Genomic DNA, 21,400 nt, shown 5'->3' with positions numbered 1-21,400 from the left:
TTTTATTACTACAGTATAATTTTATACGATCATGTTTTACATTGAGAAAAAAAAAAAAAAAGCAATCAGTGTTTTAAGTTTTTTCCTTTTTTTTTTTTTTGCCAAACCTGTTTTTAAGGTTATTGTGGTCAATTTGTAGATTACCAGTCTTAACGACCGGGGAATTAATTAAGGAAAGGAAAGGATATTTATGTAATTTGGCAACACGATTGGTCTGAGATTGGCCACGTTGCTCGCTCGTTTTTAGAGGCTCACGTTATGACCCTCTTCTTCCTCTTCTACTGTCACAGGAGAGGCAGATTTCACATGCTACGTGGAGGCATTTCGTTGGCAAAAGTAATGTTAATATCGTCAACAGGAAAATAAAAATAAACCTATCCTTCCCTAGTCCCATGTTTAGTGGAGTATTTCAGCTTGTAGCTCTCAAAATCATCAACCATTCAGAATATCACGGTGATTAGTGAGTACCTTTTCTTTCCTACTTGATACTCGTAATAATAACATATCTCAATAATAATCTCAAACAGATTGGAGTCGAATATTTGATTCAATGATTTAATTTATATATGGGGTTCGAAACTCCCTTTTCTCGAATCAAAAATTAAAATTGAAAAGTTTCCCATCTTCCCCCCTAATTCTTTAATTGCATCATATACCTAGCTAAAATGGTTGAAATTCCAATCTCACATAAACATCATAACATGACATTGTCATGTACAAAATCCTGCTTGCAATAACAGAATAGAAGTTCTAATAAAAACAGATGAACAATACCTAACAGAAGAAGGAAATAAAAGACATTGCAGATGAAATAGCTGATATATGTGGATAAGTATGGATTCCAATAGTTGAACAGGAATTAATCAAATCAAAGCTAACTTAGCTGCCATGCTTCACCAAAGCTTCTAGAATGGAGGGAAATAACAAAGCTGTTTTAGCTGACGAAAACAATAACTCCTCAACACTGTCGGCAGTGAATCAGCTTATGCGTATCAGATTAGTACTATCATGAGCATCAATAATCATTTGCAGTTGGCGAGACAAAGAACCGGAACAAATACAAAACTTTGAAATTTTGCCAAGGTTAATTTTGCAGTCAACATTGTTGTATATGGAAGAAACTCAATGATTCCATTCCTTGGAAAGGAGAAAACGAGAATCCTGCTTGACATGAAATCTGCATTCAGGTTATAGAATGGTAATTTCCATCATAATTATCCTGTTTGGAATCCATTCATGTCTTTCCAAAGAAAACCTGAGGAGACCATATCTCATTTCCCAAAAGAAGATATGAAGTAAACCATACAAAAGCTAACTTACACCCCACTGCCTCTTTCGAGCAGGCCTTTGTTGCTTTATTTCCTTAGTATCAATTAACAATTCAACTTGGGGATCAGAAGTCTTGTCCTGTTCCCGTTTTATTGTGATGGGATCCTTAAATCGTTCCCTTCGTTTCTCCATCTTTGCTAGTGTCTCTAGTACCCGTTTGTTGTCATATTCACCCACAGCTCTATTCTCATCAGAAGCATTGTCAACACACAATGTTCTCATCTTCACCTTGCCCATCATAGTCTCAGAAGCATTTTCCTTTTCCAGGTTCATATCTTCAAGACTTTGCTCTGTGCATATAACCTGGCCCTCCTCAATATCCAAATCTTGGTTACACTCTGTAACTGAAAACTTACCAAGCTGTTTGTCCTTATTTCTTCTGCCATCCGTATTTGGGATTTCTGTATTAACTGCTTTGCTGCCACAGGAGTCATTAAATTCCCTTAAAGATTTCTGCTCCACAGGATATTCCAAGCCCATCTTTTCAAGCCTTGCATTGCAAATTAAGCTTCTACCATTTGAGTGTCTTCCAGAAGACTGCAGAAGGTATTATCATATGGAAATATCACAGATTATAACCTATCATACTCTAGATAATTTATCAAATTTATATATATCTAAAGAAGGGAAGCTAAGAAGGTCAGATGCAATGACAAATGCAGACGTTTATATACTTTGCTCAATAACAAAAATCTGGGAAGAAATCAATATCAACCATGATAATGCCCATGAATGTGAATGTAAGAATACAAGTAGTGCAGTGAACCATGAACGTAAAAACGCAAACAGTGCAGTGAACACTAAAACAATAAGAACTGTCAAAAATGATTGTCTGCAAATAGTGTCAAATCATTTTTTGCTAGTTCACCAACATCCAAAAGATTAAAGCAGCTAACTGACATGATCAAATTACTTAATCCATCAAAGACCAGAAGAAACCGTAGGTCTGTCCAGAGAAGCTAAAGTATGCCAATCTTGAAAGCAAAAGCATAAACTTCCCATGAGCTCAAGAAAAAGTACCTATTCTAACTTAAATAAATTGACCTGTATTCCAGCACTTCACCTAAATTAAAGGCATTAGATGGTGAAGAATTATAGATGAGATCAAAAGAAAAGAAGAAACATGCAATAAGATCATTAGAACATAAGGCTTGATCAACACAAATAGAACACTCATATATACAAGTACATTTATACAAGGTTTTCTTGACCTCAGTTTCTCCAACTTTACCTTTCCTTCCCCAACAATCACGTCAACTGAGTCTCTGTCCTTCAGGACCTTCTGCTCATGCTCACCTCTATACCTAATAATAGAATTTCTTCTAAGACAGGTGGCATTACTTCCTTCACTTACCATTTTGTATCCATTATGCTCCAACATCAAGTCAGTAGTAAGCATCTCATCCTGGAGTGATCCATGCCTAACATGAGTTAAATCATGCTTAGAACCTTTTTCAGAAGAAAATGAGACCCCTTGAGCAAACAATCTATCATTTACAAGTAATTTATCCTCCCTCCAGTGTAGTACTCTAGATCGCATGCTAAGGCCTCTTCTCCGTGACTGAACTTGATTATCATTTTGCAAATCATTTTCATCAGTATAATTATAAGAACCAAACCAACCACTGTCTCTGTCTTCCTCATGACATACCATTCTCCAATGCCTATGGTATCGCTCAATTATCTTGGAGTCATATGCCTCATTTCTTGATGATACAGTATCATACCACCTGCTTCCATTAGGTATGGATGGTTCTCTGTCAGTTGCCAAGGCCAGAGATCTACCATATGTGTGTCTCTGATACTCATCTTCACTTTCCATTGGCCATGATCTATGGAAATAGGCAGCACCAACATATCTACCTTTTTTGCCAGAAGCTTTGAATTCTCTCCTGATTGGTTGTATGCATCTCTCATATGGTTCAACCATACCCCTTTTACAACGTGTGAATGAAATAGATGTACCATACTTTTGTTTAAGCCACTCATCTTCAAGCTTATAAACTAATGGACAATCATCCGGATCAGTTTTCTTCCTAAGTTGGAGTCTATCATTTCCCCTTCTCCATTGAATATCTCTTTCCGTTGAAGCAGAGGAATTCCTTGAGACTAACCTCCCAGATTGCCTGTAAGTACGAGGAACCAAACCCTGCTGAGCATGAAGCCTTTGTCCATGATACCAAAACCCATCCATGTCATCTTCTTTATCAATGTCAGCTCGTCTTTCATCATAAAACTCCTTTCTGTTCCAGTTGTTTCTAACAAACTGATCTGAATCTTCTTTGAAGCTCAGATGAGATTTTGTGTTGACAGCCCGAAGGTGGCCGTCATCAAACCTTTTACTGCCCTTAACACATGGTCCTTTCTCCTTGTAGTACAAGGAACCTTCTCTATCATGATAACCAAGATCTTGCGGTCTTTCTTTCCATCTGCCACAATAAACAGATGAGTAATCTTTATCACAGAGTTCCCATGCATTTGATAAAGGGGAAGATTCATAGCAGTTTTCAAGGTATATCTTTCGATCAGTAATACCGTGAGGTCTACCACGGTGATGCTTCCATTCTTCCTCAACAGGATTTCCATGTTTTTGATATCTTTTCAGATCACCCTCTGCATCTGATACTTGATAAGTGTCATCATCACTTTCAAGCAAGATCCTCTGTTTCACATAATGTCGGTGTCTCCAACTCTCATGCTTTAGCTTGTCTCTCATGGGACTTGTATGTACTGAAAAATCTTCTCCATCATCTGATTTTGTTTTGCGGCCATCACTTCTGGAACTCTTATGATCAATTGAATTCTGTAATTCAGTGCCATAACCTAGTGACTGCCTTCTTAATGGACTTCGGATTTCAAAGGAAACAGCATGGAAGCTATCTTCAGATCTATCTTCAGGATCGCTTTCAGAAAAGGAAAGTGTAGGGCTAAAATGACTCCGATTGTCGTGTGATGGCTCTGTTTCAGTAATGAAAGGATCTGACCGGTGAATATTTCTGCAAGTCACTTCATTTTCCTGATTTTTTGTCTCTGCTGCTTCAGCAATTCCTTCTGAAATGCAAACATCCATATTTTGATGGCAACCCCAATTCACATCAGAGAGGTTGTCCTTATCATGATTATCAGTCTCTAGTGAATTTTGATTAGAAGCAGTCGTCGGCCGCAAAGACCTAATCAGATTAAAACAAGAAATTTATCCTGTCAGTGCCTTATATATATTTTTAAAAAAAAGCTTATTCTAAAATAATTGTTAAAAACTTGGCATGTCCACGCAACCTATGTATTAGAAGCTGATAAATGCAGAAGAATCTTAAAATGCCAGCTGTAAACATATTAAAATATGCCAACAATAAACCTTCTTTGCAAGCATTAAATAAGTACCAGTATCCACATGATATTAATTTACGTATTAATGGAATCCCTCATTTCTTCTGTTTTTTTTTTTTTTTTTTTTTTGGGGGGGGGGGGGGGGTGAGAGCAGAGAATCCTTTAATTCTTATACTTCCAATCAGATCAATCTAAAAGTAAACCCATGTTAGAAACCAGAAGCATGTAGAGAACTCAATAGAGGGATCTATTAAGCTTCAAATATCCAACTAATCACATTTACATTAAGGACAACTACATTTGAAAAGAACAATTGATTCAGACCTCCCCAAATGCTCTCCAGACAGTTCATCACTGCTAGCACTAACAGAAAAGCAAACGTCTCCATCATCCTCCGTATCCAACTTCCCAGATTCTGACACTTCAGACTTGCTACCATGACCTGCTTCCTCCTTCGCAGAGTCAGATGAATCCACAGTGGAATCATGTACAGTTATCTGAACCCAACCAATGGAATTAAAAATGATATAAAGATTACAATATGCAAGAATTGAGTATCTAAAGACTAGAGTAACATCAGACCTGTATAATAACATCAGAACCCTGAAAACGTGGACGCCTTAGATCCATGGATGGTTGGCGTTCATTGATGCTGTCTTCAACCTGTATTGCTCTTCCTTTTGGCTGAAATAACAAGCCAATAAATAATTAAACAACACCTATGAAATAGATAATAAAGATCATATCAGATACTGAAGGTTTAGGCATACCAATTCCAAGAGCCTCTCTCCTCTATCAGCACGTTTTAATGATGATTCAACTTTAGCTACATCCTCAGTTATAGCATCTTGGGTTGCTATCTCATGCCCAGCCTCAGCTTCATAAGCCTATAGCCGTACAAAAAAGATGTTGGAAATCTCAGATAATTGAGATAGTTTTACAATTCATTACCTAAAAACTCCAGAGTCTACTATGAAAATTAAAATAACCAACCTGGTCAAATTTTGAAGAATAATAAGAAGGAACCCTAGCCTGCCAGGATGACTGTAACCAAAATTTCTCCTGTAATGCAAAAAGGTTTCTGTATACAGGTGCAATTTAAAAAAAAAAAAATGCTGCTGCAGTGAATTATAAAGAAAAAAATGCAGCAAGATAGATACAACAATATGCTCCAGCTAAATAGCAGTAGCATTACAGTATAAAGTAGTAACAACCTTATTCGCATGCCAGAAGAAATCTGTTATATCACAAGGTGAAATGTGGTAAGACAATTTGCACAATGATAATTTACTTACTAGGGAATTACAGTATCGTTTCCAGCTGTCCTCATTGAAACCAAAATTGAAGAAATCTGTTGTATCTACACCTGGATGCCTCCAAGTTTTCTCCTCAAATGCATCAATATTCACATTCAATATTGTCCTGAGAGAATTAAGGCAGGCAGGACACATCTTGGTCAAAAAAAATTCCTTAGGGACTAGTCTAACTCTAAAGGATACTATTAAGAAATGCTACAACAGAGTCAATAATTCACCATTTTTAAAACAAATATAAAAAAGAATAATACCAAAAAAACTCAGATATCATTAAAAATCATTACACAGATTACAGTCAATCCATAATACATGCAAGGAACACATAGTTAATTAGGTACAACATAATCAACGATTAAATTAGCATCTACTAACCTATACCATGGAAGAGAAAAACCATATCCAAATTGATGTGGTAACGGTTTCGTGGAAGCATGTCTATTAGCAACCTGAACCAAGCTTCCAAACTTTTTTTGTTTGTAAACATCATCTTCCCAATTATCTCTTCCATACATAGAAGAGATAGATGATCCATGAGGTTTCACACACTACAGAATAACAATAACAAAAATCACCACTTTGCTACAATAAGGATCAAAAGTCTAAAATTATAAATGTTGAACTTTATATTAAGAAAAAAAAAGCCATTTTTCTCCATCTAAAAGCTAAAACAATATTAATATATACATACAATGGAATCAAAACATACATAAATTAAATAAAATTCTGCTGCTTTAAGTACAATGTTTTGAGCAAAAAACACTACCTTGAAGTGCGAATTATGCCCAAGTTTAGCTCCAGTCCCTCTTTCTACACCATTCCCACCAGAATTCAGCTCGGACCCATCACCAGCCGGTTCCATCCGCCTTAAAATCTTATCCGACCCGGTTCCCTTCAGACGAAAATCGCCATCTTCAGCTTCCTCATAGCCGCCACCGTGACTCCTAGCACCGGTAACCAGAAACTTGTCGCAATCATCATCGTTCAACACAAGGTTCAAATCGTCCTCGCTGTCACTATCTTCCATAACTGAATCGTGGAGGAATTTCTCATCCGCCTCGGTGCTTTTGGAGCCATTGCGAGGGCTATTGTCTTCTGGTTCAATGTACAATGTGCCGATAGCTGAGCTAGCTTGGACTTCAACGTCCGCGTACAAATCACCAAAATCATCATCTATCGACTCCATTTTTTTACCTTTTTTTCGTTCGCGTAAAAAATAGGCTAGAGATATTTCGATAACATTAAACTCATTTCTGAGAAAGGACAAAAGAAAAAAAGGCAGGTAAACGTGATACTATAACATAGCTAAAAACCCCTATTAGGATCTAAAACCCTACAGAAGCCATTAGCACTTAGCAGGATTGGAAAGGCTATTAACATTGGACCATGGGCTCATGGAAAGAGGCTGGTATTTTGGGGTCATTCCTTGGATTGTCAGCCAAATTTTGTGAACCAGTGTTGATTAGTGGCCCATTTATGAGCTTAATCTGGGCTCTTTATGACCCTTTTCAACTGCCATTTGTAATCTGTTGAATTTTTTAAACGGCCTACTTATTGGCCATTTTCAGACCAACCGATTTTGGGAAGCAAGACCAAGAAAATATTAGTAAAGAATCATTTGACATTACCAATTAGATAAGGGTTAGAATGATACATCGCTGCTCGCAAATTATTGAAATTTGATTAAGATAAAATTTGAATTTAATTTAATAATTATCAAATTTAACTTGAAAATTTTGATTTATTGAATGAATCAAATTTTAACATTTTAATATCAGACAAGTTTGAATAATTTATAAATTTAATCAATTTTTTATATTTTAATATATTTTTTATTATTTCAATTAAAAATTTAATTTTTTATTCTCATATATATATATATATATAAATTCAAATTCAAACACAAATAATCAAGTTTGAAATCGATTGTTGAAATCGAATTCTTTTTTTATTCGATAAATGAATTTAATAATAAAGTATACTCAAATATTTTGATTTTTATTTTAAGTTAAGTTCGAAATTGAATATTAAAATTTAATCGAATTCAAATCAAATTTTGAATAATAAATTTTTAGTTAAAATTAAACTCGAATTCAAGTTTCTCACGAATCAATTTCATTCAAGAGTCAATTATACCTCTACAATTGTTAAAAATTTTTTGAAGGGTTTGATTGAATTACGTGAACAATCATACCTCATGATCCAACTATGAAGGTTGTTGGCCAAAATGGACCGTACAGCCCAGTTACTGTCGGCTCTTTGGAGAGCCCAAAATCCAGAAACCAAGGACGAGAACCAGGCCCCAGTTAGCCGCCGCGCAGCCGTATCTCTCTATTCGAATTTCTGTTAAATAACCAGAGAAACGCTCCTTTTGAATCAAACAAACAACCTTGAGTTGTTCCATCGACTTGACCTGTCCGAAGTCCAAACCATGCCTTGCCTCTCCATATGTATGTATTAGTTGAATATTTCTCATAGCAAACCATCAATTTTCGAGCAAAGTAAGACGCATTGAAATCTTGTGTTTATGTGGGAGACATTATTGTCATGTCAAACGCGGCTTAGTGGTCGGTATTTCGTACCATGAAAGCAGGCTTGTGTTTAATGCATGGATGGCAATGGCGTCCGCATTTGCATAATTTGCAAACGCATATATAGAACCTGGAAACTAGGCTACGTGCTGAAGCACATGACATGGCAGGGTGGTCCAAAAGGGAGACAGGATTCATCTTCTCTTCTCCACAGTTGCTGGACAATCAACAGTGAGGGTTCCTTACCAAAACTTCAAAGATCAACAAGATCAATTACGGTGTTTTCTATGTTTTGGGTTCTTCTTTGGCTTATCTAAAATGTCCCCTGAAGTCTTAACTACATTACAGCATTACCCAATAATATATATGGTGAACAAGATCTTTTGTATTTGATGGGGAATCTATGAAGTAGCATCGAGTTTAGGGCGGCTTAGGTTCAGGATATGGACAGAACATTGCATGTATTTTAAGCCTGATCTGATTTAAACCTCAACCAATGCACGTGACCTTGATAACTAGCAAACTACCAATGCAGAAAACCTGACACAATTCCCTCCGTATTCTCAATCAAGGACTTAAATGAAATTTGAACTTGGGTAGCTGTATCTTTCTTGCTCAGCAGCCATGACTTTTAAGTATCTGCAGCAGGACTTAAACCTTCTCACATGGCTCCATAAACAGCTGAAGAAAAAAAAAAAGACTAGTCTCTTTCTCTTCGAATCCTAGCTGACTTCAATATAGGTTTTGTTTCCATTTAAAGACAAAATTAGAAACTGAGAATAAACCAAACAGATTGTGAACCTACCCTTTAGTGAGCTCTGATGAATCTGCTGAAATTTTGCTTTTAAGAGGAATCTCAAGAACAGCATGCATGTTATCTATTTCTATTTCTAAATGTAGGAAAAACGCGTCTTGTCTTCTGGTGAAATTAATTCACACCTTAACATTACTAGTTAGTACAATTTATTTGCTATTAATTTATTTTAGAGGAAAAAGATTAAGTCTGAGGAAGCTTTCACACCATCTCAGTGAAACTTCAAGGGAGTTTTCCTTTCACATTTGGCCAAAACCAGACGAGAGAGGTCTTCACATTGGCCTTCTCAATCTTATCACTCGTGCAGGCTCCAATGTAATGTTAAGTATTGAGAAAAAAAACCCTTAGCACTTAAACTTCGAAGAAAACCAAAATAAAATTTGCGAGAGGACGAAGAAATGTACATGTGAGATTTGATTGTTGCCATAAACCTATAGCATTTCTGCATATATTTGATTATAGGTACGCAGGTGCACGTGCAAACGATGCAGATAAGAAGTTTACTTTCTGTGTTCATGATGAATAATTCATTCCTTTATGATGTTTTGTTTATTAAAAAAAAAAAAAAGAAAAAGAAGTCCTGGTATAGGCTTAGATAAAAATGGAAAAGTTTCACTGTTCTGATGGGATAGAGACAGGAAGCTAGCCATTCCTACAAGTTCCTGCAGATTGTCCAAGCCATGAGGGTACTGCCAATTCCACCCTGCAACTTTCTTTAAGAGCTCAGAAGTCGGAGTCAGGACTCAACTTTTATCTTTACTGAAGATGTTGCTGCTTCCTGTGCCTACAATGCTGCAGAAAAGAATAGAGGATTGAGGTAGAAACTAGAAAGAAGAAACAGCATGAGAGAGAGAAAAGAGAGGGGGGGATTTGAAACTATTGAAAGAATCAACACAAAGTTGGCACTTGCAAAGGTGTAAAAGAAAAAGGAAATTTGCTTTTTAACCAACAAATATTTTGCACTGCCGATCAACAGGATGGTACAATACTACATTGGCATATGATGATTCATTTCTTCCATGAAAAAATGTACTACCAGAAGTGTAGCTTTATGCATGTTATGTAATAAGCAATGCTAATAGGAAATCACCTTTGCTATTGTATGCTTATTAATGTGGTGGGTGGTCCTCTCCTTATGTCCTTCATATAAAGGACCCTTACGTCATTCAAGTAGCTAGAGGGTCACAACTCATTGCTCAAGACCTTATAAAACTCCACCAATCTCTCCTCTCGTTCTCTCTCACAATTATCACATTTAACCAGAAGGCATAGAAGCAGGCATACTGCTGAACTGTTTCATTTCAACTTAATTTGCATCTCCTAAAACATCATGAGCTCGATTCATGTGTACTGGATTTTCCACTTGCACTTGCTCATAATTATATTTTGTGATCTTGAAATGCATGCAGGTAGTGTTAAATTTTCCACTCTTGAGTCTTTGATTCTTCGTTTGAGGCATTGAAGCTTGTTATTTTGTCTGTGTTATCAAAATCTTGGAGTTCTTATTACCATTTCTGGCAGAATCGTCCAAGAAACTTCTGCCTTCAACTTGTGGTGCTAGCTGCCAGGTAACAAGAGTTAATACGACACCACGGCAGGTATATTCAATTCAGAGAAAGCTTTTGTTACATGGTAAATATTCCATTGCTGTTCATGTAAATATTACATGGTAAATATTTCGTATAAGCTATTTTAATACCAGCACAATTTAGCTGTTCATCTCAAATGTACCATTCTTTTCTGCTTTGCTTCCTTTCTTCAATAGGTAGTTGCACAAACAGAGATATAAGCATCTCCCAAAGCAGGGATTCCACTTCTGGGATCCCACAATACATAGTGCAGATTGTCAACACCTGCGTTTCTGGTTGTCCTCCTTCAGACATCCATCTCCACTGTGGTTGGTTTGCCTCTGCAAGAATAGTAAACCCGAGAACCTTCAAAAGGGTCTCCTATGATGACTGCTTGGTAAATGGAGGTAAAGCTTTGAAGACTAGCCAAGCCATCAGATTCACTTACTCCAACTCCTTCATGTACCCTCTTGTATTCAAGTCTGCTGCGTTTTGCTGACCTCTACCGTGAAGAAATTTTGTACAAAGAAGTTATGTAGGAAAGCAGACTGGGGTATCCAATTAGACCTGACGCCATGTCCAATCAAAAACACAAAAACCAGGCAGCTAGGAAATAGAAGAAAAAGCAAGGGCTCATTTTTTCTATAGCTTTAATACTAGCCCATTGATGATTGAACATACAGTTATCTATTAAGACTTGCTACTTTACTTTTGACGTTTGTAGCTATGGATAATGTATTGTGTAATGTTTCATCATCCCCCAAAAGTTGAGAATTTCATTTTTCTGGAATCAAAGTATTTCGAGTTAAAAGTTACTGTTTCTCTGGTTGCATGGGGCAAAAGCAGTGCCTAGAACTCAGTTCTTTTGCAAAGCGTATGCTCTCATTCTAGTTATCTCTCTTTCTTCTTTTCCTCCAAAATTAGGAAAGGTAATTTTGGTTTCATTTTGCACTTTGTCATATCTAGACTAGAGCTGAAGCTGTCGGGTCTCCTTTTGTAGGTTGATGGGAACCATTAGCAGAGGCCGGTTTGAGAAGAGAAAATGAGGAAAAGTTTCAACTAGGAAAGAAGCAAAGGCTGTGAGATAGCATTTCAGTCCCTCCTTGTGACTCCAAAACACTCTCAATAACATCCAAGAGATTTCCATAGCTACAATTTCTATTCTCGAGCAGTGTGCCTTGTAACCATTGTAAACATATTACCATTCAAATTCTAATATGGAGAAACTGAGTCTTTTTCCTGCTTGTTTGAATGTGATCCAATCAGCCCTCCATGGACCATTGATGGATTACAATTCAAATCTTGTTGTTTTCATGAACAAATAAAAGAAAAAGAAGAATCAACTGAATCACCTGCTAGCACAGCCATAAACTATTTGTAACAAATGCATCCCTCAAATTTATTATCCAGTCTTTTGAAGCTTGATTTTATGATTTTGTCATAACTCATAACCCAAACTTAAGCCTTTGTTTTACAAATTTACAAGAAACTCCACTCGATTCAAACTTGATTAATTTCTCACATTTGGGTTATGTTTGATTTGATTACATCCTAATAAATATTGTGAGACAAGTTTAATCAGTGATTCTTTTGCGAAGGAAACTGTAATCTAAGGATAAAGGAAGGAGTTATAGTTACAAGAAATCAGGCAAAATTTTGATGGTCAAAATAACTAGTCTGCAGCTTTAGAGAAAGAAAGAAGCACCAAAACAATTACTATGCATTATCTTCCTTTCGGAATCACTAACTGTGAGAAAAGAACACTTGAATTTACATCATCAACTTCCTTATTTGCTGTCTCCTCATCAATGCCAAGCATTGCTGTATGTGTAGCAAAAGCATCATTGGCCTTATTTTCTGTTACCACCATGCCGCATGGATTTTCCTGCAATTGAAGGGAAAACTCAAGATTCCACAGCACATCACCCATTGAAGGGCGATCAATCCCATGATCTGATACGCACTTTTCAGCTGTCTCCGCGAATATCTTAAGGCACTCTGGATTAATCTTTCCTTTGAGATGTGGATCAATAATTTCATGGAGAGTTCCCTTCCTTTGGCAGTGTAGAGCCCAATCTACCAGACTAACTTGTTCCTTAGGCAACTTTGCATTCAATGCCGGCCTTGCGCACAACACTTCAAAAAGGACTACCCCAAAAGAGTAAACATCAGATTTTTCAGTCAATTGTTGCCTACGGAAGTATTCAGGGTCCAAGTAGCCAAAACTACCTTTCACCATTGTACTAACATGACTTTGATTAAGATTTGGACCTGTTTTCGACAGTCCAAAATCTGAAACTTTTGCCACCCAATTCTCATCTAATAAAATATTTGTAGTTTTAACATCTCTATGAATGATTGTGTACCTGGCGCCAGTGTGAAGATAGTGAAGTCCTCTTGCAGCTCCAATGCATATTTCCAATCTTTGCTTCCATGACAAGGGTGGTTTGTTACTCCTATATAGGTGCTCCCTTAATGTCCCATTAGCCATGTAATCATATACCAGGACCATCTCTCCATCTTCTTCACAAAACCCTATTAACGAGACTAAATGCTGGTGTCTCAGCTTTGAGAGCATCTCGATTTCAGTCTGAAATTCATGAACCCCTTGTTCTGAAGAAGGGTTTGATCTTTTTATTGCAACTTTTGTTCCTCCATCTATAGTACCCTTATAAACCTTGCCGAATCCTCCAACACCAATAATCTGTGATTCATCAAAGTTCTTGGTGCCATGTTTAATCTCCCATAAGGAGAAATGCCTACAGAAACCAACTGCAAGACTTGAAAGATGGCAGGCTGTGTTGCTTTTTCCAGATATTATTGATGTGTGGGAATGGCCATAAAGCGGCAACCAATTGCCACTCTTACTGCCCACACCAACATTGTTCATTTTCTGGACAAAAACAAATACAGCAACCGCTAAAGCACAGCCAGCAATCCCTCCAGCAACTCCACCAAGCAAAGGGCCAACTCTAGACCCTGGAGAGAAACTTTTACCTGCTGCTTCTGCATTAACAAGCATTTCTGATGGCACAGGCTTCGGGCCAGCCAAATTTGCATTTGTGTCATTAACTTTGAAAACCTCCAATCCATTAAGAATTGCGTCATAGTATTCAGGCTTCATCGATAGAGTAGGATGCAATGCCACCCATATATTTTCATCTCCAGATTGATCATCGACATAGGCTGCATAATCCTTATAAACTGGTATTCCTTGAGATCCTGCCCAGCCAATGACATCAGCCCCACTCTGTGCTGTTTGGTTGTTAACAAAAATATCAAACACTCTTTGGTTAATTTTGGTAAGCTGATACTCACAAAAATGTAACCTAACAACATATGTGAAATTTGCGTCAACCTGAAAAACCCAAGTGAGATTATAATTTTGATTAACTTTTGGATCCGGCCCCATTGTTCGTGCAGTACTATACACATTCAAAGGTGCAAAATCTTCTGTTACATCTTTTGAATATTGAATTCTAACATTTTTACCAACCTCGGAGGTGACACCAATTGCAGCACCAAACAGATATGGTGAATCATCGTACCATGTTCGTGTAAGCCGATCGTCATTTTTTGGAGCAATGAACTGTCCTCCTACATTTATCCTAAACATTGTTTGCAAAGAGGAGCTTTGAACATCAACAGATTGATCACTGTATCCAACCAAAGCTGCAGGCTGTTGGAATATATCAGGTATAGGAATCACTTCAATTCCATTGATAAAAGCGTATGATCCACTTTGTTCCGTAGAGGGAGTGATAGTAACATTGAGATCACCAGATGCAACAGGTGTTAGAGAGAATTCTCTAGCAATATACGCCTGTGTAAGAGCTTTTGCTGTGATGGAGGCGCTGAAATTTTTGAGAAGCGTAAATCCATTCGCCATGACAGAAAAATACGCCTTGGAGGGATTAAGATTATTATAATTGAACGGATAAAAATGGAGCCTGAGCCAAAGGCGGGTCTTTGGTGAAACAGAGAACTTGTATGATGATGTTGATGTGAAAATCCTTGCATTCATATATGGCACTGTAGATGGGAGGGAAGGGTCTTGGAATTGTGCCGTAGCTGTTTCTGAATTATCAGGAGAAGCTAGAAACTTTATGTCAGGGCTCCATTTGCGTCCATCTGCATCCGTACCGTCACCTCCTGATGCACCACAAGAAAGGATATAGGATATAGACTTTGGATCAGAGCTTCCACTAAGAACATGGAATGAGTTCGCAGTAAAATAAAAATAAAGAACAAAAAATGAGATTTGATATGTGGATTTCATATCTTGAAAGGAAAGCCCTTTTCACAGATTTGAGAGAAAATGCAATAAATGAGACAAATAGGCAAAGCAGCATACAAGAGAAAACAGAACAAAAACAGAGTACAGCGAAACAGGGGTGCAAGGAAAATCAGGCAAGGTTTTCCTGTACAATTATCAAAAATGAACGTTTAGGACTTAATAGCACTTGGTGAAAATGAATGTATATTCAATTATACAGTTAGAACTTGCAAGTAACTGGTATGTTTGCGTTAATTTTCATTTATTGACATTTAAACTTTGGGAAACAAAACTTTCACTCCATTGGTGGGTTTGCCGAGCTCTCACTGCAACGCAAATGCAAGGCAAGGGCAACACTGAAGAACCAGAGCACAATAAAAAGCTCTCATGGGTCCTTCCCCTAAAAAAAATTTAATACCAAATGAACCTTAGGATCCATATATCTACAGGTTCATTTGTGAAACCGTAGGCTCACATTATCATATATTAAACTGATAATAACAGATACAACACTTGACAGCATGCTATTTAGTCTTGTTTATGACTAAATTAGAAAGCATTATATATCTACAATATTCCATGCATAGCTGAGTTTGAGCATTTTGTTTCATGGTTATATATCTACGAGCATCATCAACTAATTCTCCTTGGAGTCACATTTGAAGTTGCGAACCCAACAGTACACATTATCAGATAGCTTTCTGGTCCACTATAACAGGGGAATGGGCTTATTACTTTGTAATTTTGATCGCGTTAGGACCAAATATGACAATAGAGTCCGAAGTTTTTAACAATAGCAGGTAGCAGAATAGCACAAATGACAAAAACAAAGAGATTTTGGATATTTCAGTCCAGGGATTTAAAATAAGGACGCAGTTGCATTTTGGATCATGTTATGTCTATCATGATTATAGATATAATAAATAAGATAGTGATAATTGTGCTCATCACGATTGTAAATTTTTTTTAAATTTTCGTAATTTATCATTTCATATAATAATATTTATTTATGATATTTTAATTTTATATTTATCGATTAAAATAATTTTTTGATATATTTTAGTTATAACTCAAAATCAATATATTATAAAATTCATAAATATATTAAAGAAAAACCCAAATAACAGTTTAGTATTCCGTTATGATCGCAATTTTCTATTATTCCATTATTTGCGGACGTGATACGTTATTATTTATACAAATGACAATTCAAACTTCTATTGTAGTTAATAATGAAGGTAGAGGGCGACGTTATAGTTTAATAATGGTTGTTATAAAGCGTCACGGACATTATTTAAATCCATATTTCAATTTGCTAAACTGCTAATAATAAGGAGATTTTAACATGATTTGGTGGACGAAATTTCACCTATCTTTGCGCCAAAAAATTTCTCGGATTGGTTACTGTTTCAGACTTTCAAGTATAGGTTAAAATAAACTAAACCCAGCTAGATCCAGCACTTGCTGACCTGCTCTGCACATGCTGATCTGAACACTATGACTTCTGTTCCCTCCTGAAAGCCATGCTAAGACGGTTTAAGACCGGCGTCAGCAATGTTTGGCAGTTTTTCACTGAATTCAAAACTCATTATTAAGTAGATTTTGTTTGAGGATTTTAATTTGAATTTTAGAAGTGAAAGCATCTTCAATAGTATTCACTGTAACTACACATGCAGATCAAATCTCTTGTACTTGAAAAAAAAAAAAAAAAAGGTGTTGTTGAATGTCTAACCTCCTCTATTGTAATTTTTTTGTTAATCTTTCTAAACTCTGAATTATTATTAGTCAAATTTATCAATATATTACGATTTAATATTAAATTTTGACATTATATTTTTTATTTTTGTTGATAGTGTTTTGGAATGTTGGTGAAATGAATGAGGACAGGGAAATTGTGCTGAGAATGACCCGATCCATGATTAGAGATGTTGATTGTATTGATCTGAAATAATATTTTAATGAGACATTAATGAAAATAATTAGATGAATTTATTCTGTAACCAAGGATCTCGATGTCAACCCTCACTTATGATGATGTAATAATTGAACATATATTGATTTAATGATTATAAAAATTGACTTAGGTGTAACAATTTCATTAAATTTTGTTTATTATACTTTCAATTTCAGTAATTTTAATAAAAAATGGAATTAGAATACTTCATGGAATATTTCTTTAACCTATATAACTAATTTTCATCAATTTCGTATTTTATGTTAAAAAATAAAAAAAAAATTAAAAAATTTTGAGATCGAAATATAATGTCAATAACATATTGATAAATTTGACCTTAATTAACTTATTATTATAGAGCACGAAATTCAATTTTGATGATTTTAGCTCGTGAGTCGTGATGGTGCTCGGCGCCAAACAATCATTACCATGGGGCCGGAAGTGCTCGAGTTAGAGTCAACTCACGAATCAAACCACACATGTTGGATTGACCAACCAACTTATGTCTCAAGTTTTTATTAACATTTTGTTGGAAGCAAAAAAAAAAATGTTCATGAACGCCGGAGTCTAATTTATTCTGTGTGCACCAAACTCTTTCTATCTTTGTTTAAACAGCCAACATATTAAGAATTGCAATGAATAATAAATAAACAGATATTTATCACTATTTACTTTATTAATATTAATTTGAGATAATTATAAATTAATAATTAATAAATTTAGATAAACAAATTTATTATTCATGACGAATTCAGATAAAATATAAATAATATTTTTTAAATATTCAATAATTGAATTTTTTTAAATTTTAATAAATAATAATGAGTATTCAAATCTATTTTTTATTTATATATATAAATGTATAAAATTTTGTAATTGTGAAAAGTTTCAAATCTCAGCAAATATTTTTATTTGTTATTAATTAAGAGTAAATTTGAATTTTAAATTAAAATTTTATTTATTTTATATTAAAAATTTTAAATAAACAAATATTTTAATAAATTTAAATATTTAAATTGTTGAAATATGATTCACATATAAAAAAATAATTTCACATCAATAAAAAATTTAAATGAAATATCTTATGTATGTGTGAAATATCTAAAAATCTAATAATTTAAATTTTTAAATTCAAATGATATTTAATATGTATATATGAGCTATCTGATGTACCTTCATGAGCTCCAAATATTATTTATTTCCCTAACATAAATAAATGGTTTTTTTAAATAAATTAAATAATAATAATAAACATAAACAAATATTTAAATAAATTTAAATATTATAAATATTAAATAAATTCAAATACAAATATTTTTTGGTTGTCATTCCTAAAACATTAAACTAATGTCCTGGTTTATTATTCGAATCCATTAAAAAAATAAAGAATAACGTGTTCTTACGTTAATTTGTTTATTATATATTGTTTACTATTTCTTCAGTTTTAAAGTCAAGCAAAGACAACAGCAGAAGTTACACATTGCTCGAGGTCAGCAGTGAGGGCTGTACGCTAATGCTTGAACCAGAAAACAAGCAATGACCGACCGAGTGTGAAATGACTGAGTAAATTGAGAGGAACATGGGAAACGAATGTAATAGAATGGGAAAACCCAAACTAAATATTAAAAATTGCCCATTACTTTAGACTAATAAAATTGACGTCCTTATCATTAATTTCAATTTCAAATCCCCAACAAAAGAAAGCAATCTTACACGAAATCGATAGGTTTCAATTTAACTTGAATTTTTAAAATCAAAAATTTTTTTGTAAAAATCGAATATCAGATTGGGTAAGGTGAAATAACATAAAAAAAAAAATTAAGTCGAATTAGAGTCGAGTTTTAGATAAATCTGATCCTATTTAACTTGATATATATTATTTTTAATTATTTATTTAATTATATATATTTAATTTTATATTTATATACAAAATAATATTTTATATTTAAAAATAATATTTTATTAATTTTAGATCGAATCGAGTTCAGATATAATTTTATATAATGTCCGATCAGATCGATTTTAAGTTTTGTATATATAAAATCGAATCGATTTTTAGACGAAAAAAACTCATATTAACTTGATCCGTTGCCATCATTATCCCCAACTACAAATATGTGAATTTTGAAGTAGCTCATAGTTTTGGATAAAAAAAAAGTTACAGTGAAATTCGAATATTAAATTTATTAAATATTTTTTAAAAAAATAATTGTATGTAAATATAATAATTTATATATTTATATTATATAAAATATTAATAGTTTGTGTATTTATATTATATTTTATATAAAAATTATATGTAATAATTTATATCGATATAAAAATATAAAATATATATTTAAATTTATATGTGATTTTTATTAAAATTTTAAATTGTATTATTTTTTATTTTTTATATTATTTTTTTATTATATCATTATATCATATTTTAAATTATCAAATGAATTAAATGAATTAAAACTTAAATTTATATTAGAGTTATTTCAAGTGCATACCAACAAATAATTGTCTTTCTTTTATGTGTCGAGTTGTCCGACGATGGTAATATTATTACAAAATTGGAGGTTGATTGGAAGTAAAGATCCAAAGTTTCGTCGGCATTTAAACTCTAATATTTAAGTTAGTATTTGAGAAAAGGGAAAACTAGAGAAAATTTAAAGAAGAAATAAGATAATTAAATGATTCTATCCGACGCAAGGAATATTTATATATGTAGAACGAGTGAGTTGGACTTAGATGATTAATAAAGATGATAACGTAATTCGTTTTTGATAAATTTTGATCCGATTAAATTTTTAAGATTAATTTTTTTAATTGAGTTTTGAGTTGAATAATAATAATAATAAAATTAAAATTAAAATTTAAATAAATTTAATTCGATATGATATATAAAAAAATATTTTTTAATTATTTTATTTAATTATATATTATATATAAATAATATTTTATTAATTTTAAATCAAATTAAATTTAAAAAAAAAAATCAAATCAAATCAATTTTGAAATAAATAAAAATTCATCCTCACTTGACCCGTCACCGTCTGAAACTCCGGGGAACAAATTTAGCGTTGACGTTATTGATCTTGACATTATTGATCTGACTTAACCTGACAGTCCATAATTCAATCAAAGGTGATAAATTAGTATTCATACATACCATTAAATTAAGTCGATACGTCAATTCGACTCGAAACAATAAAATTGCCCCATTCGATTGAGTCACTCAATCAAAAAAAAGTTCAAAATGACTTTATGAAAATAAAATGCTACTGACTGCAAATGCTATGTATCATTTAATTGAGATCCGATTTCAAGACTACCTAATATTATGAAGCGGCAGCAACGTGCAACTGCCAACGCCCAACAAGTTAGCTGCATGGCATATGTTAGTCAGAGTATACGCTCTACTAATATTTACTCTCTTTTCTTTTGTCTGTTTCTTCGACAAGGATACTACTGATGAAATTATATGAACAAATTTATTTTATGAATATTTTTTTCTTTAAAGAAAATCAAACAATAACCCAAGCATGACTTAGATACTACTTTATTGAAAGATCAAATTTCAAAATTTAATTCCTTTTTTTCTTTAAATTTCTTTTTGTGCATATTGCCAAGATTCAGAAGTCACTACCTGATTTTTTATTTTTTTAATAAAATTATATGTATCAATAAAAATTGTAATTATAATCAAATAATTTTTAATATATATCAATAAAAATATCAACAAATCTTCCCATACTTAACGAAATTTGAATTTGAAATTTAAAAATTTTAAAGTTCTATTTTATCATTTAGACAAGGCATCATTATTTATCTATAATCTTTAATTTAATTAAAATTAAATATATATTTTTCACGTAATTAACCAAAGCAATTAAAAATAATTGAAAGGGAATTTAAAAAAAAAAGTTTTTTTTTTTTTTTAAACGGAATGACTCGGTACCAATCAAATTACTACATGTTTGGCCCAATGTCTCTTTGCAAGTTAGTTAATGAACTACACAAGCTAAGAAAGTAAGATACCAGCCGGTTGTTGCACCAAAAAGGCCCTTCAACAATAACATTAACACTAAAAACAACATTAACGTTGTCAAAGGGACAAGGGCCCTACAAATTTTGTCTTTTTTACTATTTATAAATTTAATATAAAATTTTTCGAAACTTATTATTGAATGGATTTTGAGCTGAAAAAATCTCTCTCACCTTAAATTAAAAAAAAAAATTATTTAAAATTTTTAAAATTAAATTTAATAATTCATATATTTATATTATAAAAATATTAAAA

At 33.6% G+C, this 21,400-nt stretch overlaps 2 protein-coding genes and 1 pseudogene across 4 annotated transcripts; 1 reads left to right on the top strand and 2 right to left on the bottom strand.

Annotated features, from left to right (window-relative positions):
- Nucleotides 1–666: 666 nt before the first annotated feature.
- LOC111279203 (uncharacterized) lies at nt 667–7,234 on the bottom strand. 3 transcript variants are annotated; one of them, XM_022866130.2, is made up of 9 exons: nt 6,736–7,234; nt 6,345–6,517; nt 5,952–6,078; nt 5,650–5,718; nt 5,427–5,543; nt 5,239–5,340; nt 4,981–5,153; nt 2,561–4,499; nt 667–1,866 (listed from the first exon to the last, which is right to left on the bottom strand). In XM_022866130.2, exons 1-9 carry the CDS (start codon nt 7,153–7,155, stop codon nt 1,312–1,314), a joined length of 3,675 nt encoding a protein of 1,224 aa, XP_022721865.2. In that variant the 5' UTR covers nt 7,156–7,234; the 3' UTR covers nt 667–1,311. The 3 variants fall into 3 exon arrangements, with proteins under 3 accessions (XP_022721865.2, XP_022721866.2, XP_022721867.2); XM_022866131.2 differs by lacking the exon at nt 5,650–5,718; XM_022866132.2 differs by lacking the exons at nt 5,650–5,718; nt 5,952–6,078; nt 6,345–6,517.
- Nucleotides 7,235–10,644: 3,410 nt separating this feature from the next.
- LOC111280199 (TPD1 protein homolog 1-like) lies at nt 10,645–11,634 on the top strand. The gene is made up of 3 exons (XM_089756057.1): nt 10,645–10,723; nt 10,770–10,946; nt 11,080–11,634. Exons 1-3 carry the CDS (start codon nt 10,645–10,647, stop codon nt 11,379–11,381), a joined length of 558 nt encoding a protein of 185 aa, XP_089612183.1. The 3' UTR covers nt 11,382–11,634.
- A 766-nt stretch (nt 11,635–12,400) lies between these two features.
- Nucleotides 12,401–15,396, bottom strand: LOC111279682 (receptor-like protein kinase ANXUR2 pseudogene; annotated as a pseudogene).
- Nucleotides 15,397–21,400: the final 6,004 nt, after the last annotated feature.

Source organism: Durio zibethinus, chromosome 27 (assembly GCF_047325235.1).
Source record: "Durio zibethinus cultivar Kanyao isolate XHJ-2024 chromosome 27, ASM4732523v1, whole genome shotgun sequence".
NCBI lineage: Eukaryota > Viridiplantae > Streptophyta > Magnoliopsida > Malvales > Malvaceae > Durio > Durio zibethinus.
This window is presented reverse-complemented; position numbering and strand designations above follow the sequence as displayed.